General features: G+C 50.5%; 1 protein-coding gene and 1 non-coding gene across 2 annotated transcripts; both read left to right on the forward strand.

The window, feature by feature from the left end:
* Positions 1 to 968: 968 nt before the first annotated feature.
* On the forward strand, positions 969 to 1,040 carry TRNAA-UGC. The gene has a single exon. It is a non-coding gene; the product is annotated as a tRNA-Ala (tRNA).
* Positions 1,041 to 6,737: 5,697 nt separating this feature from the next.
* LOC119949908 (3-galactosyl-N-acetylglucosaminide 4-alpha-L-fucosyltransferase FUT3-like) lies at positions 6,738 to 12,122 on the forward strand. Its single transcript, XM_038771762.1, has 3 exons — positions 6,738 to 6,854; positions 7,575 to 7,793; positions 11,037 to 12,122. The coding sequence occupies exons 1-3, from the start codon at positions 6,738 to 6,740 to the stop codon at positions 12,120 to 12,122; spliced, it is 1,422 nt and encodes a 473-aa protein (XP_038627690.1).
* The last annotated feature ends 3,487 nt before the right edge of the window (positions 12,123 to 15,609 follow it).

The raw sequence follows: 15,609 nt of genomic DNA on the forward strand, positions 1-15,609 counted from the left end.
ATGGCACCTATGAGTCTTTTCCAACCCGTGGAGTTTCCAAGTTTTGAGTTGAGTCTGTGATTCACTATATTCTGCTAGTTGTCCTTGGGGGCCCTGGTACCATTCCCTCTCCCTCTCCTTCCAGGATGCACTGGCCTGTCCCCTCCTTCATTTCACTCTCTCCCACTCTTCATTCTACTCTTTTGCCTCCCCTTTTCTATCATAATAATATTAATTATGGTACCTGTTAAGCACTTACTATGCTCCAAACACTGTTCTAAGCGCTAGGGTAGATACAGAATAATCAGGTTGTCCCACGTGGGGCTCACACTTTTAATCCCCATTTTACAGATGAGGTCACTGAGGCACAAGGAAGTTAAGTGACTTGCCCAAGGTCACACAGCAGACTAGCGGCAGAGGCGGGATTAGAACCTACATCCTCTGACTCTCAAGCCCGGGCTCTTTCCACTAAGCCACGCTGTCTCTCTGCTTCCTCTGTTGCCTGACCTCCACTTCTCCCTTTCACTCGTCTGCTCCTTCTCCTTCACCCCAGATTCCTCTCACAAGCAAGCACGCCCATGTTGAGGGGATGGCGGTGGGGAGAGTGCTGCCAGGTTTGAATGTAGAGGAAAAGAAGGAGTAGGGAGGGTGGAGAGGGGTGGTATAGGCTTAGAGAAGCAGCATGGCTCAGTGGAAAGAGCACGGGCTTTGGAGTCAGAGGTCATGGGTTCAAATGCCGGCTCCGTCACTTGTCAGCTGTGTGACTTTGGGCAAGTCACTTCACTTCTCTGGGCCTCAGTTACCACATCTGTAAAATAAGGATTAAGACTGTGAGCCCCCCATGGGACAACCTGATCACCATGTAACCTCCCCAGTGCTTAGAACAGTGCTTTGCACATAGAAAGTGCTTAATAAATGCCATTATCATTATTATTTAGTGGAGACAAGGGAATCTGGACTTGCAGGCTCACCTTCAGTTAGTAAGTGAAGGGGATGTAGCTCAGTGGTAGAGCGCATGCTTTGCATGTATGAGGCCCCGGGTTCGATACCCAGTATCTCCAATTATTCTCCGCAACATCGCCAAGATCCGCCCTTTCCTCTGCATCCATACCGCTACCCTGCTCGTTCAAGCTCTCATCCTATCCCGTCTGGACTACTGCATCAGCCTTCTCTCTGATCTCCCATCCTCGTGTCTCTCTCCACTTCAATCCATACTTCATGCTGCTACCCGGATTATCTTTGTCCAGAAACGCTCTGGGCATATCACTCCCCTCCTCAAAAATCTCCAGTGGCTACCAATCAATCTGTGCATCAGGCAGAAACTCCTCACCCTGGGCTTCAAGGCTTTCCATCACCTCGCCCCCTCCTACCTCACAGCCTTTCTCTCCTTCTACAGCCCACCCCGCACCCTCCGCTCCTCTGCCACTAATCTCCTCACCGTACCTCGTTCTCACCTGTCCCGCTGTCGACCCCCAGCCCACGTCATCCCCCAGGCCTGGAATGCCCTCCCTCTGCCCATCCGCCAAGCTAACTCTCTTCCTCCCTTCAAGGCCCTACTGAGAGCTCACCTCCTCCAGGAGGCCTTCCCAGACTGAGCCCCTTCCTTCCTCTCCCCCTCGTCCCCCTCTCCATCCCCCCATCTTACCTCCTTCCCTTCCCCACAGCACCTGTATATATGTATATATGTTTGTACATATTTGTTACTCTATTTATTTCACTTGTACATATCTATTCTATTTATTTTATTTTGTTAGTATGTTTGGTTTTGTTCTCTGTCTCCCCCCTTTTAGACTGTGAGCCCACTGTTGGGTAGGGACTGTCTCTATATGTTGCCAACTTGTACTTCCCAAGCACTTAGTACAGTGCTCTGCACACAGTAAGCGCTCAATAAATACGACTGATTGATTAACTGCGGTAAACCATCTCCCACAGTGCGGGTGGCACTGTAACACTTCCCCATAGGGCTTCTCTCAAAGATGGCCACATCACTGCCCTTCTCTAGACTGTAAGCCTACCCATCTAGACCGTAAGCCTGTTGTGGGCAGGGATTGTCTCTCTTTATTGCTGCATTGTACTTTCCAAGCGCTTAGTACGGTGCTCTGCACACAGTAAGCGCTCAACAAATAAGACTGAATGAATGAATGAGAGTCTGTAGCTTTGTGACCTCTCAAAGATGGCCACTATCCAGGGGCCAAAATGACAGCAGGATGAATGTTGGGGTCTTGGAGCCAAGCTGCCCAGCTATCGACTTTTTCCTCACCTCAGGATGGCCGAATGTCTGAAGCTGTCCCTGCTGAACTAGCAATCAGAACTGGTAGTGAAGGGGGAATGGAAATTATTCCTGGAGCAGCAGGGAGGCTGGACTGATGGCATTCATTCATTCAATCGTATTTACTGAGCGCTTACTGTATGAAGAGCACTGTACTAAGCGCTTGGGAAGTACAAGTTGGCAACGTATAGAGACGATCCCTACCCAACAGTGGGCTCACAGTCTAGAAGATGTACTGGAAAGAACAGAGAGTAGGGGAGTCACTGCATCCTCTCATCACCCCTGAGAAATGAGAAGTAATTCCTCTTCCTGTTTCACAGATGAGGAGATTGAGATCCAGAAATATTCAGTGATTTACCTGAGGTCTCCCCGGAGACAAGTAGTGGAGCTGGAATTAGAGCCCAGGTCACCTGACTCCCAAACCCAAGCTCTTTTCACTAGACCCTGGGTAGTCCCTGAGTTGGAGACAGTGAGGACTGACCAGAGGATGGGCATCCCATGGAGGCAGGCCAATGCCTGGGAGTCTAATCTCGGCCCCTTCACTAATCTGCTGTGTAACGCTGGGCAAGTCACTTCTCTGTGCCTCAGTTACCTCATCTGAAAAATGGCGGTTAGATATTATAAATTACTTATTTATTTAGATTAATACCTGTCTCACCCTCTAGATTGTAAGCTTATTATGGGCAGGAAACATTTCTGTTAATTTTGTTGTACTGTATTCTCCCCAAGTGCTTAGTACAGTACTCTGCACATAGCGAGCAGTCAATAAATACCACTGATTGATTGAGGACCCTCTGTTATCTCCTGCAAGTGGTCCCCTGCCCCAGCCCAGGTAGGAGCCCTTCCCCAAGGACAGACAAACTCTCTATCTGGACTCTAGCTGCCCACGGAACTGAGATGGAGCCGGTGGCTCAAGCCAGAACTGAGTGTCTCAGCCCCACTCTGGTATGGGTGTTGGAGAATAGTGTCCGACGAGATTAGCAGGACTGACCTGTCAATCCTCAGGTGCCGGATGCTAGCCTGGCTCCGGGTTATAATAAAGATTGATGCCCTGAACTCCACCAAATTGTGGTGTGAGTGTGTGTGTGTCCACTTCTGTTTCCACTCTCCCTGCAACACCCCTCTCTCCCCACCCCCGTCCCTCCACCCCATCTGCAGGGCTTTTTCTGACTGCTCCTGTTCAACTGGGGCAACGGGAAAGGGAACTGGCAAGTGAGGATGCTTGTTCCTGAGCCCTCTTGGGTGGCCACCCCAGGATGAGTCAAGCACAACTACAACAGGATTAGCAAAACAGCATTCACAGTCTCTGGTTCAGGTTTCCCGAGTGATTTATACCGATCTCCCAGGACCAGCAGGGAGAACTCTTCTGTCCCCTGTACTCTCAGAGTTTTTTGATTGGGATTACCTGCTTTCTCTATGGTGCTTTAGCCTTTAATTCCAGTAATAATAATAATAATAATAATAATAATAATAATAATAATAATGGCATTTGTTAAGCGTTTGCTCTGTGCAAAGCACTGTTCTAATAGCTGGGGGGGATACAAGGTGATCAGGTTGTCCCACGTGGGGCTCACAGTCTTAATCTCCATTTTACAGATGAGGGAACTGACGCTCAGAGAAGTTAAGTGACTCGCCCAAGGTCACACAGCAGACATGTGGTGGAGCCAGGATTAGAACCCATGGCCTCTGACTCCCAAGCCCGTGCTCTTTCCACTGAGCCATGCTGCTTCTCTTCTATCAGTAGCCTGAGAGCTTTGGCAAAAACAGAGTATTTCTGAAATGCTTCTCATACTGAAGTAAAATGCACAATCTCTGCCTTCACAGATTTTATCTCCTAATCACTAATCTCTGATCTCCCTTCTCTTATCACCCTCCTCCCACTACTGCATGGCCTGTGCATTTGAGCCTTCACCCCCTAACCATTTGAGTACTCCCCCAACCCTTACCTATGTACAAGTCTTTAAACTCTGTTGCTTCCCCCTACCTGGAATTTATTTGTGTTTCTCTCTCCCTCCAAGCTAGATTGTAGACTCTCTGAGGGCAAGCTTCATGTCTACTAACACTATTGTATTCTCCCAAGCACTTAGCACAGTGCTCTGCACAGAGTAAATGCTCAATAAATATGATCGATTGATTGACAGATTGACAAACAAGAATGTAAGTAATAAGACTATGAGCAGTGTCATTCTTGGCTCAGCCCTCTGGTCCACCTAGCCCAGGATTCCTGTCTCTGACAGCAGCACAGGGAGACTAGACTGTGAGCCCACTGTTGGGTAGGGATCATCTCTATATGTTGCCAACTTGTACTTCCCAAGCGCTTAGTACAGTGCTCTGCACACAGTAAGCGCTCAATAAATACGATTGAATGAATGAATGAGACTCAGAGGAACTGTGGGGCAGTGGCCCTCCTAGATCCCTGTCTTGTGGCTTATCCTCAGAGTGACCCGGCATGGGCTATTCATCCGTGAATCTCTCTAACCTACCGATAGTTTTGGCTGCACAAATTCCTATGGCAATGAATTCCATACACCTACCTTTCCCCTCATGCGCTGCCCCCCTACCGGGTGAAGAAGCGTTTTGGATTGACGACCTTCCAGATTTAATGGGTGCCTTCATGCCCTGGTGCTGTGGGATTTGATGAACAACAAAACTGTGTTCGCCCCACCCACACGCTCAATCATGATTCTGGAAATTTCAATCAAGCCCCTCTCTCCCTGAGTCTTCCAGACTGAAGAGTCCTAATCTTTTCAGTCTCTCATCATACAGAAGCATTCTGCATTCCCTTGATCACCTGGATTGTCCTTTTCTAAACCTTCCAGTTTGATGATGTCTTTTCATATGCAATAGTTCAAAGAGGTGAAAAAAGAGAACACCACATGTGGTTCTATAAATCAATAGCAAATGAATCAGTACATAAGTACCAAAGACTGCTGTGCTAGCTGAGGAGAATGGCATGAATGGGAAAGTGGGGGTAATCAGGGATGCCCTCCTGGAGGAGGTGATTTCTTAGCAGAGCTTTGAGTGCCTTGATCGTGGGGAGGGATGTGGTTTGGCTGAATTGAAGGGGGCTGTGTTCTAGATGGGGGAAAGATGTGAGCAGGGGGTCAGAGAGGGGAGAAGCAAGGGCTGGGGTCAGAGATGAGGTTTGCTTGGGAGGGGTTTACAGTGCAATTTGAAGTGGAGTGGGAGAAGGGAGGACCCAGTGGGTGATCAGGAGTTTTAGTGAGTTTAGAAAAAATAACCAAGAGAAATAACTGAGGGATTAGACCATAAGCTTGTTATGGTGCTTAGCACAAAGAACAGTGCTTTGCACATAGTAAGCACTTAACAAATGCCATTATTATTATTATTATGGACAGGGAGGGTGTCTGCTAATTCTGATTATTGTACTCACTCAAGTACTTGGTACAGTGCTCTGCACATAGTAAACCTCCAATAAATATGACTGACTGACTGATGATCAAAACCATCTTTCAGTTAGGCTATACTAGCCTACATCACAACAATAAGGATGATAAAGAAAATCCCAGCCTGGTGAGGCTGGATAGTCTTAAGATCCCTGGAAAAGGCTAAGCAAAGGCTAAGCACTGGGATACAGGATAATCAGGTTGGACCCAGTCACTATCCCCTGTGGGGCTCCCAGTGTAAGAGGGAAGGAGAACAGGTAGATTTCATCCCCCTTTTACATATGAAGAAACTGAGGCACAGAGAGATTGTGATTTGCCCAAGGTCACACAGCAAGTAAGTGGTAAAGCTGGGGTTAGAACCCAGGTCCTCCAACTCTCCAGCCCAGGCTCTTTTCACTAGCCACGCTGCCTCCTCAGAGAGCATGATTCCCTGTCCCTGCTTCCCTGCAGTCTGTCTGTCTGTCTGGGTCCTGCCTGGCAGATTGGTGCCGCCCAACACAATCTCCCCCCACATTGCCCAGATGGTTGCCTAACCTATTTTAGTAAATCTCCACAAGCTCCCACAACCTCCCTAGGTAGCCCGTCCTAGCACTTAATTCCCACCGCATTCAGGATGTCCTTCTTTATATCTCACTTGAATCTCTCTGGCTACAGTCTAAGCTTTGTTTTTCCATGCTGGATAGCTAGACTGGGAGCCCCTCGAGGGACAGGGCCATGTGCATTTTCCCCCAGTGCTTAGTACAGTGCTGTGCCCACAGTAAGCACTTAATAAATACTATTACTTCTACTACTCATGTCATCCCTTCTGCGTGGCTTTGGTGATCATTTAGGTCGAACTCACCAGGCTTGTCCTGCCAGGCCTCCGTCTCCAACCCCCAATTATAGAGAAGACCCCCGAGAGATGCCTCTTTACCCCATAGTGCCACTCGAGGAGACTTAATGAAGACCCTGCCCAGGAGGGCAAGAGACGAGCCTGTTGGATAGAGGGAGAGAGGTCCACAGGACTAGCACAAACCCATCCTTCTTCCCATTACAGAAAGCAGGTGGGGATGCAGACAGAAGAGTGGTTAGGGCCAGTGAGCATGACTCTGAAAGAGCTGATTCACCCCGGTGGAGCTGGAGAGAAGAGACTATGGAGCCAAGGGACCCCCACTTTCTCCAGCCAGCTCCTGCCTGAAGGCAGGGGACTAGCCCCAAAGGTTTCCCAGGATCCCTTCCAACTTTTGTTCTAAGAGGCAAACTTGGAACTGAGCCCTACCGGCCCCATAGTGAATGGTGGGCTCACTTGTCAGGACGTGGACTCCTTCCCCAGCTGGGCTCTTATTGAGCTCTCAGTGGGCCGTAGTGGGAGTCCCAGAGCAGACTCAGGCTCCAGAATTTAGGCCGAAGATAGTAGACTGCAAGCCCCTCCGCTAGACTGCCAACTCCTTAAGGGCAGGAACTGTGTCTACCAACTCTCTTGTACTGTATTCTCCCAGGCTCCTAGTACAGTGCTCTGCACATGGTAAGCTCACGATACATACCACTGATTGATAGGAAATGGGGAGGGCCTGTTCTGGCCTGTAAGTGGCAATGCACTCAAGTTTACAGGCTCAGCCTGCCCTAGCAAATTATTCAGATAATTTGCATCCCCAAACTGCATCCAACTTCCCAACATCTGGATATTTCCGGCACAAACACACTTTCCCCAGTAATTTCTGGATAACTGTGTCCTCCAAAGTGGAATGGGAAGAGGTCTGAATTACCCAGATCATTTTCTAATGAATGGTTCATCTCACCTCCTAGCAGCTTTTCTCTCTCCCTCTCCCCACCCCCCCACCCCACTCCAATTCCACTCAAAGATCTATTGTTCTTGGCTTGGGTTATGTAACCCAGTCACCAATCACCTCTTTTTCCCCTTTCCCCTTCCTCCTTTCCAGGTGCTACTTGGGGAGGGACTACTGATGTCATTGCCATGCCGTTTCCTAATCAGCAACTCTGGGGTGCCAGTTAGAGGAGGTGGAGAGAGCTTGTCACTGAGCTCTTGGGGAGCAGAGGAAGTCCAGTCTGGAACCCCCAAATCTGAACCCCAAAAGAAATTAGCTTTTGCCCTGCCTGAGACCATCACATTAGATGCCCGGCTGAACAGCTGTTTCAAGGTACTGGGGTCCCAACATCTGGGGATCTGGGTGGTCTCAGCCTTCTCCCCACTCCAGAATGGGTTGGATGTGATGAGGGTTTGGCAGGGGTGGGAGTTGACCCCCCCCAGTGCACTCAAGCTGCCCAATGGGTGGTAGCCTTCGTGGGCTCCTCCTCCCTCTCCCATCCCCTAAATGTAGGGTTCCCTCAAGGTCCAGTTCTTGGTCCCCTTCTATTCTCCATCTACACTCACTCCCTTGGAGAATTCATTCGCTCCCACGGTTTCAACTATCATCTCTATGCGGATGACACCCAAATCTATATCTCCTCCCCTGTTCTCTCTCCCTCCGTCCAGGCTCGCATCTCCTCCTGCCTTCAGGACATCCGCCACCTTAAACTCAACACGTCCAATACAGAGCTCCTAATCTTCCCTCCCAAACCCTGTCCTCTCCCTGACTTTCCCATCACTGTGGGCGGCACAACCATCCTTCCTGTCTCACAAGCCCGCAACCTTGGTGTCATCCTTGACTCCGCTCTCTTATTCACTCCACATATCCAATCCATCACCAAATCCTGCCGGTCTCACCTTCACAATATCGCCAAGATCCGCCCTTTCCTCTCCATCCGAACCACTAATACATTAGTACAATCACTCAGCCTATCCCAACTGGATTACTGCATCAGCCTCCTTTCTGATCTCCCAACCTCCTGCCTCTCCCCACTTCAGTCCACACTTCACTCTACTGCCCGGATTATCTTTCTACAGAGACGTTCAGGGCATGTCACCCCGCTCCTCCAAAATCTCCAGTGGTTGCCTATCAACCTCCGTATCAAACAAAAACTCCTCACTATTGGCTTCAAATCTCTCCATCACCTTGCCCCCTCCTACCTCACCTCCCTTCTCTCCTTCTACATCCCAGCCTGTACACTCCGCTCCTCTGGTGCTAACCTTCTCACTGGGCCTCGATCTCGCCTGTCTCGCCATCGAGCCCTGGCCCACATCCTACCTCTGGCATGGAACACCTTCCCTCCTCAAATCCACCAATCACTCTTCCTCATTTCAAAGCCCTAAAGAAGGCGCACCTCCTCCAAGAGGCCTTCCCAGACTAAGCCCCCTTTTCCTCAGCTCCCCCTCTCTTCCACGTCACCTCAACTCGCCCCCTTTGCTCTTCACCCCCCCACCCCGACCCCACAGCACTTATGTATATGTGTATATATCTAAAATTCTATTTATTTATATTGAAGCCCGTTTACTTGTTTTGATGTCTGTCTCTCCCCCCCCCCCCCTATATTGTAAGCCCTGTGTGGACAGAGATTATCTCTATTGCTGAATTGTACTTTCCAAGCGCTTAGTACAGTGCTCTACACACAGTAAGCACTCAATAAATATGATTGAGCAGGGCTCAGCGCAAAGAGCATGGGCTTTGGAGTCAGAGGTCACGCATTCAAATCCCGGCTCCGCCAATTGTCGGCTGTGTGACTTTGGGCGAGTCATTTAACTTCTCTGCGCCTCAGTTACCTCATCTGTAAAATGGGGATGAAGACTGTGAGCCCCCCGTGGGACAACCTGATCACCTTGTAACCTCCCCAGCGCTTAGAACAGTGCTTTGCACATAGTAAGCACTTAGTAAGTGCTATTATTATTATTATTATTAAGTCACCCCTACTCTCCTTCTGTCACCACCATGGCATCATGTCAAGGCAGTGGAGATGGGGGAGAGGAGAATGGGAGACACAAAAATGATGCTGTATCCAAGACCCGGTTTCACCTAGGAGCCAAACTAGCCCAGCCCCGACCCCTCTTTACTGCTGTTACCCACAAGGCAAGCTGATAAAGGTTTCTGTCTAGGCTTTCTAGCCTGGGGAGGAAGGGAAAGAAGTAGAGAGAGGAGGAGGTGGCAGCTTGTGGGGGAAGGGATTTGAGGTTAGGAGGGAGCAAGGTGAGAGGATCAGGGAATGCTGGGGTAGAGGGGGTGGAGAGGAGGGAATAAGGTGGCTTTGAGGACCAAGAACTGAGATTTGAAGTCCAGCTTGCCTCCAAGACACCTTGGTGCCCAGATGGCCTCCCTGGGCCTCAACTCCCCCCCAGAGAGGGAGACATATCAAGACCAGGATCATGGGAAACGGGTGAAGTGGCTGGCTTCTGGGCAGTTCTGGGGAGAGCACAGAGTCAGGCACCCTGGCTCATGCCAGAAATTTTCCTGGAGGGGGAAGTCCAGCCCTACCATCCAGAACCCCAAACATGCCTATGAGACAGGAGAAAGAATAGTGGTGAAGGTCCAGAAAAGGATCATCAGGATGATCGATGATCAGTGAGGAGGGGACGGAGTGATTTCCAAATGAACATACACTGAAAGATTTGGGACTCTTCCACCTTGAAATATGTTGGATAATTGGGAACAGGATTGAAGTTTGCGAACTGAAGAGCATAGAGCAGGGAGGGCACGGAAAGATGCAAGCTAAAAGGGGAGAGGACTGAAGTCTGTAAATTGCAGGGTGTGGACAGGGCAAACACACATTATCAGGATAAGGAGGCACCCACTGAAGCTTGAAAACAGAAGGCTTGAAGCCTTGTCTACCCAAGTTATTATATTAACTCTCCCAAGTACTCTATCGGGTACAAGCGAGGGTCAGCTCATGGAACTCAATTCCCTCAAAATACCACGCAGTCAAAAGTGTCACTTAGTTCAAGAGGGGTTTAGATTGACTCTAGGATGAAAGGGCCATGACGGGTTCCTGGAGTGGAATTTAGGGGTGAAGCTGGAGAAAGACTGAAATAGTTTCATGGACAATAGGTCCACGAAAAGGTGTTCAGGGGAAAGGTCAATTTTTAAACTGAGTCTGGCCCAGGAATGACTTTCTCCTGGTGTAATGAGAAAGGCAGAGAGAGAGGAAAGGCAGGGAGACAAAGATGAATGCTGAGTGAGAGACGGTCAGAGAGATAGCTCACGGTCACACAGTTCCAGCATCCTGGCGCCAGTCTCAGAGACAGAGTCTTGGGCTGGATGGCCCAGCTGGTTGCCAAAGGTGTGAGATTGGACTCTGCACTCTGCTCTCACTGCTTTCTCCCCAGACGGAGTCTCCAACTATATCGGTGGCTTTGGGGTGCAAGAGGAGGAAGGGGTGGGCCCAACCCCTCTGGAAGTTCTAGGAGGACTGGGCACCTCCTTGGTTTGGGTCTGCAACTCCCCCACTTTGTCCCGTGTCCAAGCTTCAACAGTAATCTCCCCTCCCTGCTCCCCATCTCTTCCCTCTATCCCCAGCTACTCATGGAGCCTCAGACACTGGTGAGGAAGACCTCAAGCAGTTCATTCCTCCTCTTCTTCATCCTCCAGGCCTTTATCAGCTTCTGCCTCCTCTACTTCTGGAACTCCAGGGATCTCAGTCTGTCGAGGTTCTGTCCCCCTTTGCCACCCCCACCCTCCTCCCCTCCCGGGTCACCCCCGCTCACCATCTTGCTCTGGACGTGGCCCTTCCACACACCTGTCGCCCTGAGCAACTGCTCCGAGCTCCTCGGAGTCCCCGACTGCCACATCACGGCCGACAGGGCCTGGTATCCGCGGGCCGACGCTGTCATTCTGCACCACCGTGATATCAGCTATGGCACCGGGGCCATGCCCGCGGGGGCCCGGCCAGTGGGTCAGCGCTGGGTCTGGTTCAACCTGGAGTCACCCAGTAACAGCCCCAACCTGGGCCTCATGAATTATCGCTTCAACCTGACCATGTCCTACCGGCGCGACTCAGACATCTTCACACCCTACGGCTGGCTGGAGCCACTGGGGAAGCCGGGTAATGTGGCGGTACCCCCCAAGACCAAGTTGGTGGCATGGACTGTGAGCAACTGGAACCCGAATTCTGTGAGGGTTCACTACTACCAGGAGCTGCAGAAACACCTGCACGTGGACGTATATGGGGCCCGGCACCTGGCCCTGCCCCGCGCTCAATATCTGCCCATCCTGTCCCAGTACAAGTTCTACCTGGCATTCGAGAACTCCCTGCATGAGGACTACATCACCGAGAAGCTGTGGTACAACGCTCTAAGCGCCGGGGCAGTGCCAGTGGTCTGCGGGCCCCCCCGGCACAACTACGAGCGTTTCCTGCCACCCGACGCCTTCATCCACATCAATGATTTCCCCAATGCCAGTGAGTTGGCCCGCCACCTGCGGGCAATGGACCGAGATGAGGTGCGCTACCGGGCTTACTTCCGTTGGCGGGAGCGGTTCCAGGTCGTCAGCAACGTTTCCTGGAACACCCACTTCTGCAAGGCATGTCGGGCCCTACGAGAGACCAGCACTTACCGGACAGTGCCCAACCTGGCCGGCTGGTTCTCATCCTCTTCCGGGTGGTAGCAAGTTGGGAGAAGAGTGACGGGGCCCTCCAAGCCCGACAGTGGGAGTCCGGTAAACATCGAGGTCCCAGGCACAAAAAAAACAAAACAAAACCCACAACCTATCAGCTGCCTCGACAAGCACTTAGTACAGTTCTCTGCATGCAGTAAGCGCTCAATAAATATGATTGAATGAATGACTATCGTAGAACCTCATTGGGGTTCGGATCAGAATGCTTATTAGGCCTTATTTGGAGTTATAGTTGTGGCTGTGGTCAAGCTCAGGATTAGTAATAATAATTGTAGTATTTAAGTGCTGACTCTGAGCCAAGCACCATACTAAATGCTTAGGGAGATGCAGGGCTGTCAGGTCCAGAACAGCCCCTGTCCCATATGGGGCTAACAGTCTTAGGGGAAGGGAGAACAGGTGTCTTACCCCCATTTTACAGATGAGGAAATTGAGGCACAGAGAAGTGAAGTGACTTGCCCAAGTTTTGCCCAGAAGGCAAGTGGCGGAGCTGGGATTTGAACCCAGGCCCTCTGACTCTCAGGCACAGGCTCTTTCTGCTAGGCCGTGCTTCCCTTTTATGTTTGGTTTAGGAGAGAAGATTAAAGATCAGTGTTAGGTTATCTTAGGATTTAAGGTCTAGCTGTAGGGTAAAGAAAAAGGTTTGGTCATTCGGGTTAAGGTTGTAGGGCTATGGTTGGGCTAGAGCATGGCTTAGCAGAAAAAACACAGGCTTGGGAGACAGGGGATGTGGGTTCTGATCCCAGCTCTGCCACTGTCTGCTGCGTAACCTTGGGCAAATCATTTCACTTCTCTGTGCCTCAGTTACCTTATCTGTAAAAGGGGTATTAAGACTGTGAGCCCCACGTGGGACAACCTGATTACTTTGTATCTACCCCAGCGTTTAGAACAGTGCTTGGCACATGCTAAGCACTTAACATATACCATCATCATTATTATTATTAGAGCAGACTGGGGGCTAGGATTGGGGTTAGAATTGGGGTTAAAATTAGGATTGAGTTGGGGCTAGAATTAGGGTTTGGATTAGGGTTGGGTTGAGATTGGAATAAGGGTTGGGTTAGGGTCAGAATTAGAGCCAGGATGAGGGTTCGCTTGGGGTTATAAATGAGATTAAGATTTGAGGGTTGGGTTAGAGTCAGACAAGGGTGGACATAAAGCAGAAGGGTTAATCAATCAATCGTATTATTGAGCACTTATTGTGTTCAGGGCACTGTACTAAGTGCTTGGGAGAGTACAAACAACAATATAACAGACACATTCCCTGTGGAGCACCACTAAACCAAACAATGCCAAGACCCTAATTCCAATCCCATTGGCTCACTTGATTTTTTCCAGTGCTGAGCCTAATCACCTGGACCTGGGACTCCACAGTGGTCCCAAGGGGTTGGGAAGCCCCTGACTTGGGTGCTCTGCAACACATAGGAAGCGCTCAATAAAAACCATTGAACCACTGCTCGATTGGGGTGTGGGCCAGGGAGTGGACTTGATCCCAAGGCTGTCACACAGGGCCAGGCTGCGGGGGGGGGGGGAGATGTCCAGTCGGTCACCAGTAGCCCTGTCAGCTCCTGCAGTGAACGGACACGACTCTGAGTGGAGACAGGGGAAAGCAACCTTGTGCTCCTATGGCTCCCACTCTTTTGGCTGGCGGGACAAGGCCTCCAGCCTGGCCTGGGATCTGACGGGCTCCCTTTGTCCTCAGTGGACCGTGGGGATGAGCTGGTGAGTGGCCACCATAGCCATCCACCCCAGATTGAAATTCCTTACCTCAGATCCTCATCCCCTCCCTCCACTCCTTCCCCACAAAAACACATACAGTGCGCAGTCTCACCAGAAAGGACAGTCGTTTAAAGACTTGCTACCATTTCCTTTAAATATCTTGACCCTCCGTCCCTTCAGGATGAGTCGCCATTTGCTTTGAACCTGGCTGGTGTTGAGGAGAGGTGTTGGTGATTGTTATTTGTCAGCCAACAACCATTAAACTGGTGATCTTTCAATGACTTTCTCCCATGCTCTTGGCAGGTAACAACTGATAGTGGGTGGATTTCCCACTCACTAAATTCTCCATCATCTGAACTAGTAGAGGAGGGAAAATGGCCCAGATGGCGCACGGTATCAGATAAAAATGTAGCAGGGGTCATCCCTTCTGCCCTAGCCAGGCTGGACTCCAGGAGACGGGAGGGTTTCGGCCTGCCCTCCCCCCACATCTGGGTGATGAAAAGATTGTAGAATCCCTGTTGAGGATTGTGGGTGAACCAGCAAGAGAGACTATCAGAGCGATGGTTGGAGCTGGGAAAAGCTACAAAGCCTGGTGCAGATCATCCACTGGCAAATAACCCAATTTAACTGTGTTCTACCGAGTGGGTTTGCTTCCTTCCAGAAGGACCAGTTGGTTGTTTAATAGGGTCAACCTGGCGGTTTGGGGTTGAAATGTGGGGAATTTATCTGGGATCTCTCTCTCTCTCTCTCTCTCTCTCTCTCTCCTAGAGCAGAACTCCTGGAGATGTTGGGGGAGGGGTTGACTGTGCCACTTCCGGGATGCCTGAAGTCTTCTAGACTGTGAGCCCGTTGTTGGGTAGGGACCATCTCTATATCATCAATCGTATTGAGCGCTTACTATGTGCAGAGCCTCTATATAGTCTCTATATGTTGCCAACTTGTACTTCACAAGCGCTTAGTACAATGCTCTGCACACAGTAAGCGCTCAATAAATACGATTGAATGAATGATGACATGGCAGCATGGATGGCAGCTTGTGGCAGCTGTGGGGAGGAAGCTGAGAGCAAGAGGGAGCTGGGGGACAAGGATCCCAGCCAGGAAATAGGGAAAGCCCATTCCCATCTCTTTTCCTCTCCCACCTAAACCTGCCCGGTCCCCATCCCCATGCTCCCAGGACAGGGAGAGAGTTTTGGGAGGCCCCACAGGGCAGTGGGAGTGAGTGTCCTAGACTTGGCTGGGGGTGAGAAAGGTGGGGTGACTGGTTCAGCCAGTGGTGCTTCTCGGCCCCACTATCAGGGAGTGGAAGCTGAAAGAGGGGGTGGAAGGGAGAAAGTGTGGGTAAAGTAGGGGGAACTCCTCTCCCACCCCATCCTTTCAGATCCCTATCCCAGCCCAGCATGACCCCAAGCCCCCCCCACCAGGGAGAAAAGTGAATCCCTCAGCCCCATCTCTCAGCCCCAACCCCCAGCTTAATTTCTTTAATTCCTTCTCTTGCTCCCTCCTGCCAGAGCTGGGTTACCTGGTCCCAGCAGAGTTTGTTCCACACTGGACCTTTGGAAGGAAGATGGGGAAGGAGAGGTCAAGAGCCACAGTGGAGAAGGGGATGAGTAGGCGTCTGGTAGGATTCACAGACTCGGGCTTGTCACTGGAACCTATCAACCCATCATTCAATTATAGGATTTGTTGATCCCCTGCTGAGTTCAGAGCACTGTTCTAAAGTCTTGAGAAAGTAGGTCGATAACCTTTGACCTTTCATCATCACTAA

The sequence above is a fragment of the Tachyglossus aculeatus genome, chromosome X1 (assembly GCF_015852505.1).
Source record: "Tachyglossus aculeatus isolate mTacAcu1 chromosome X1, mTacAcu1.pri, whole genome shotgun sequence".
In the NCBI taxonomy this organism is placed as follows: Eukaryota; Metazoa; Chordata; class Mammalia; order Monotremata; family Tachyglossidae; genus Tachyglossus; species Tachyglossus aculeatus.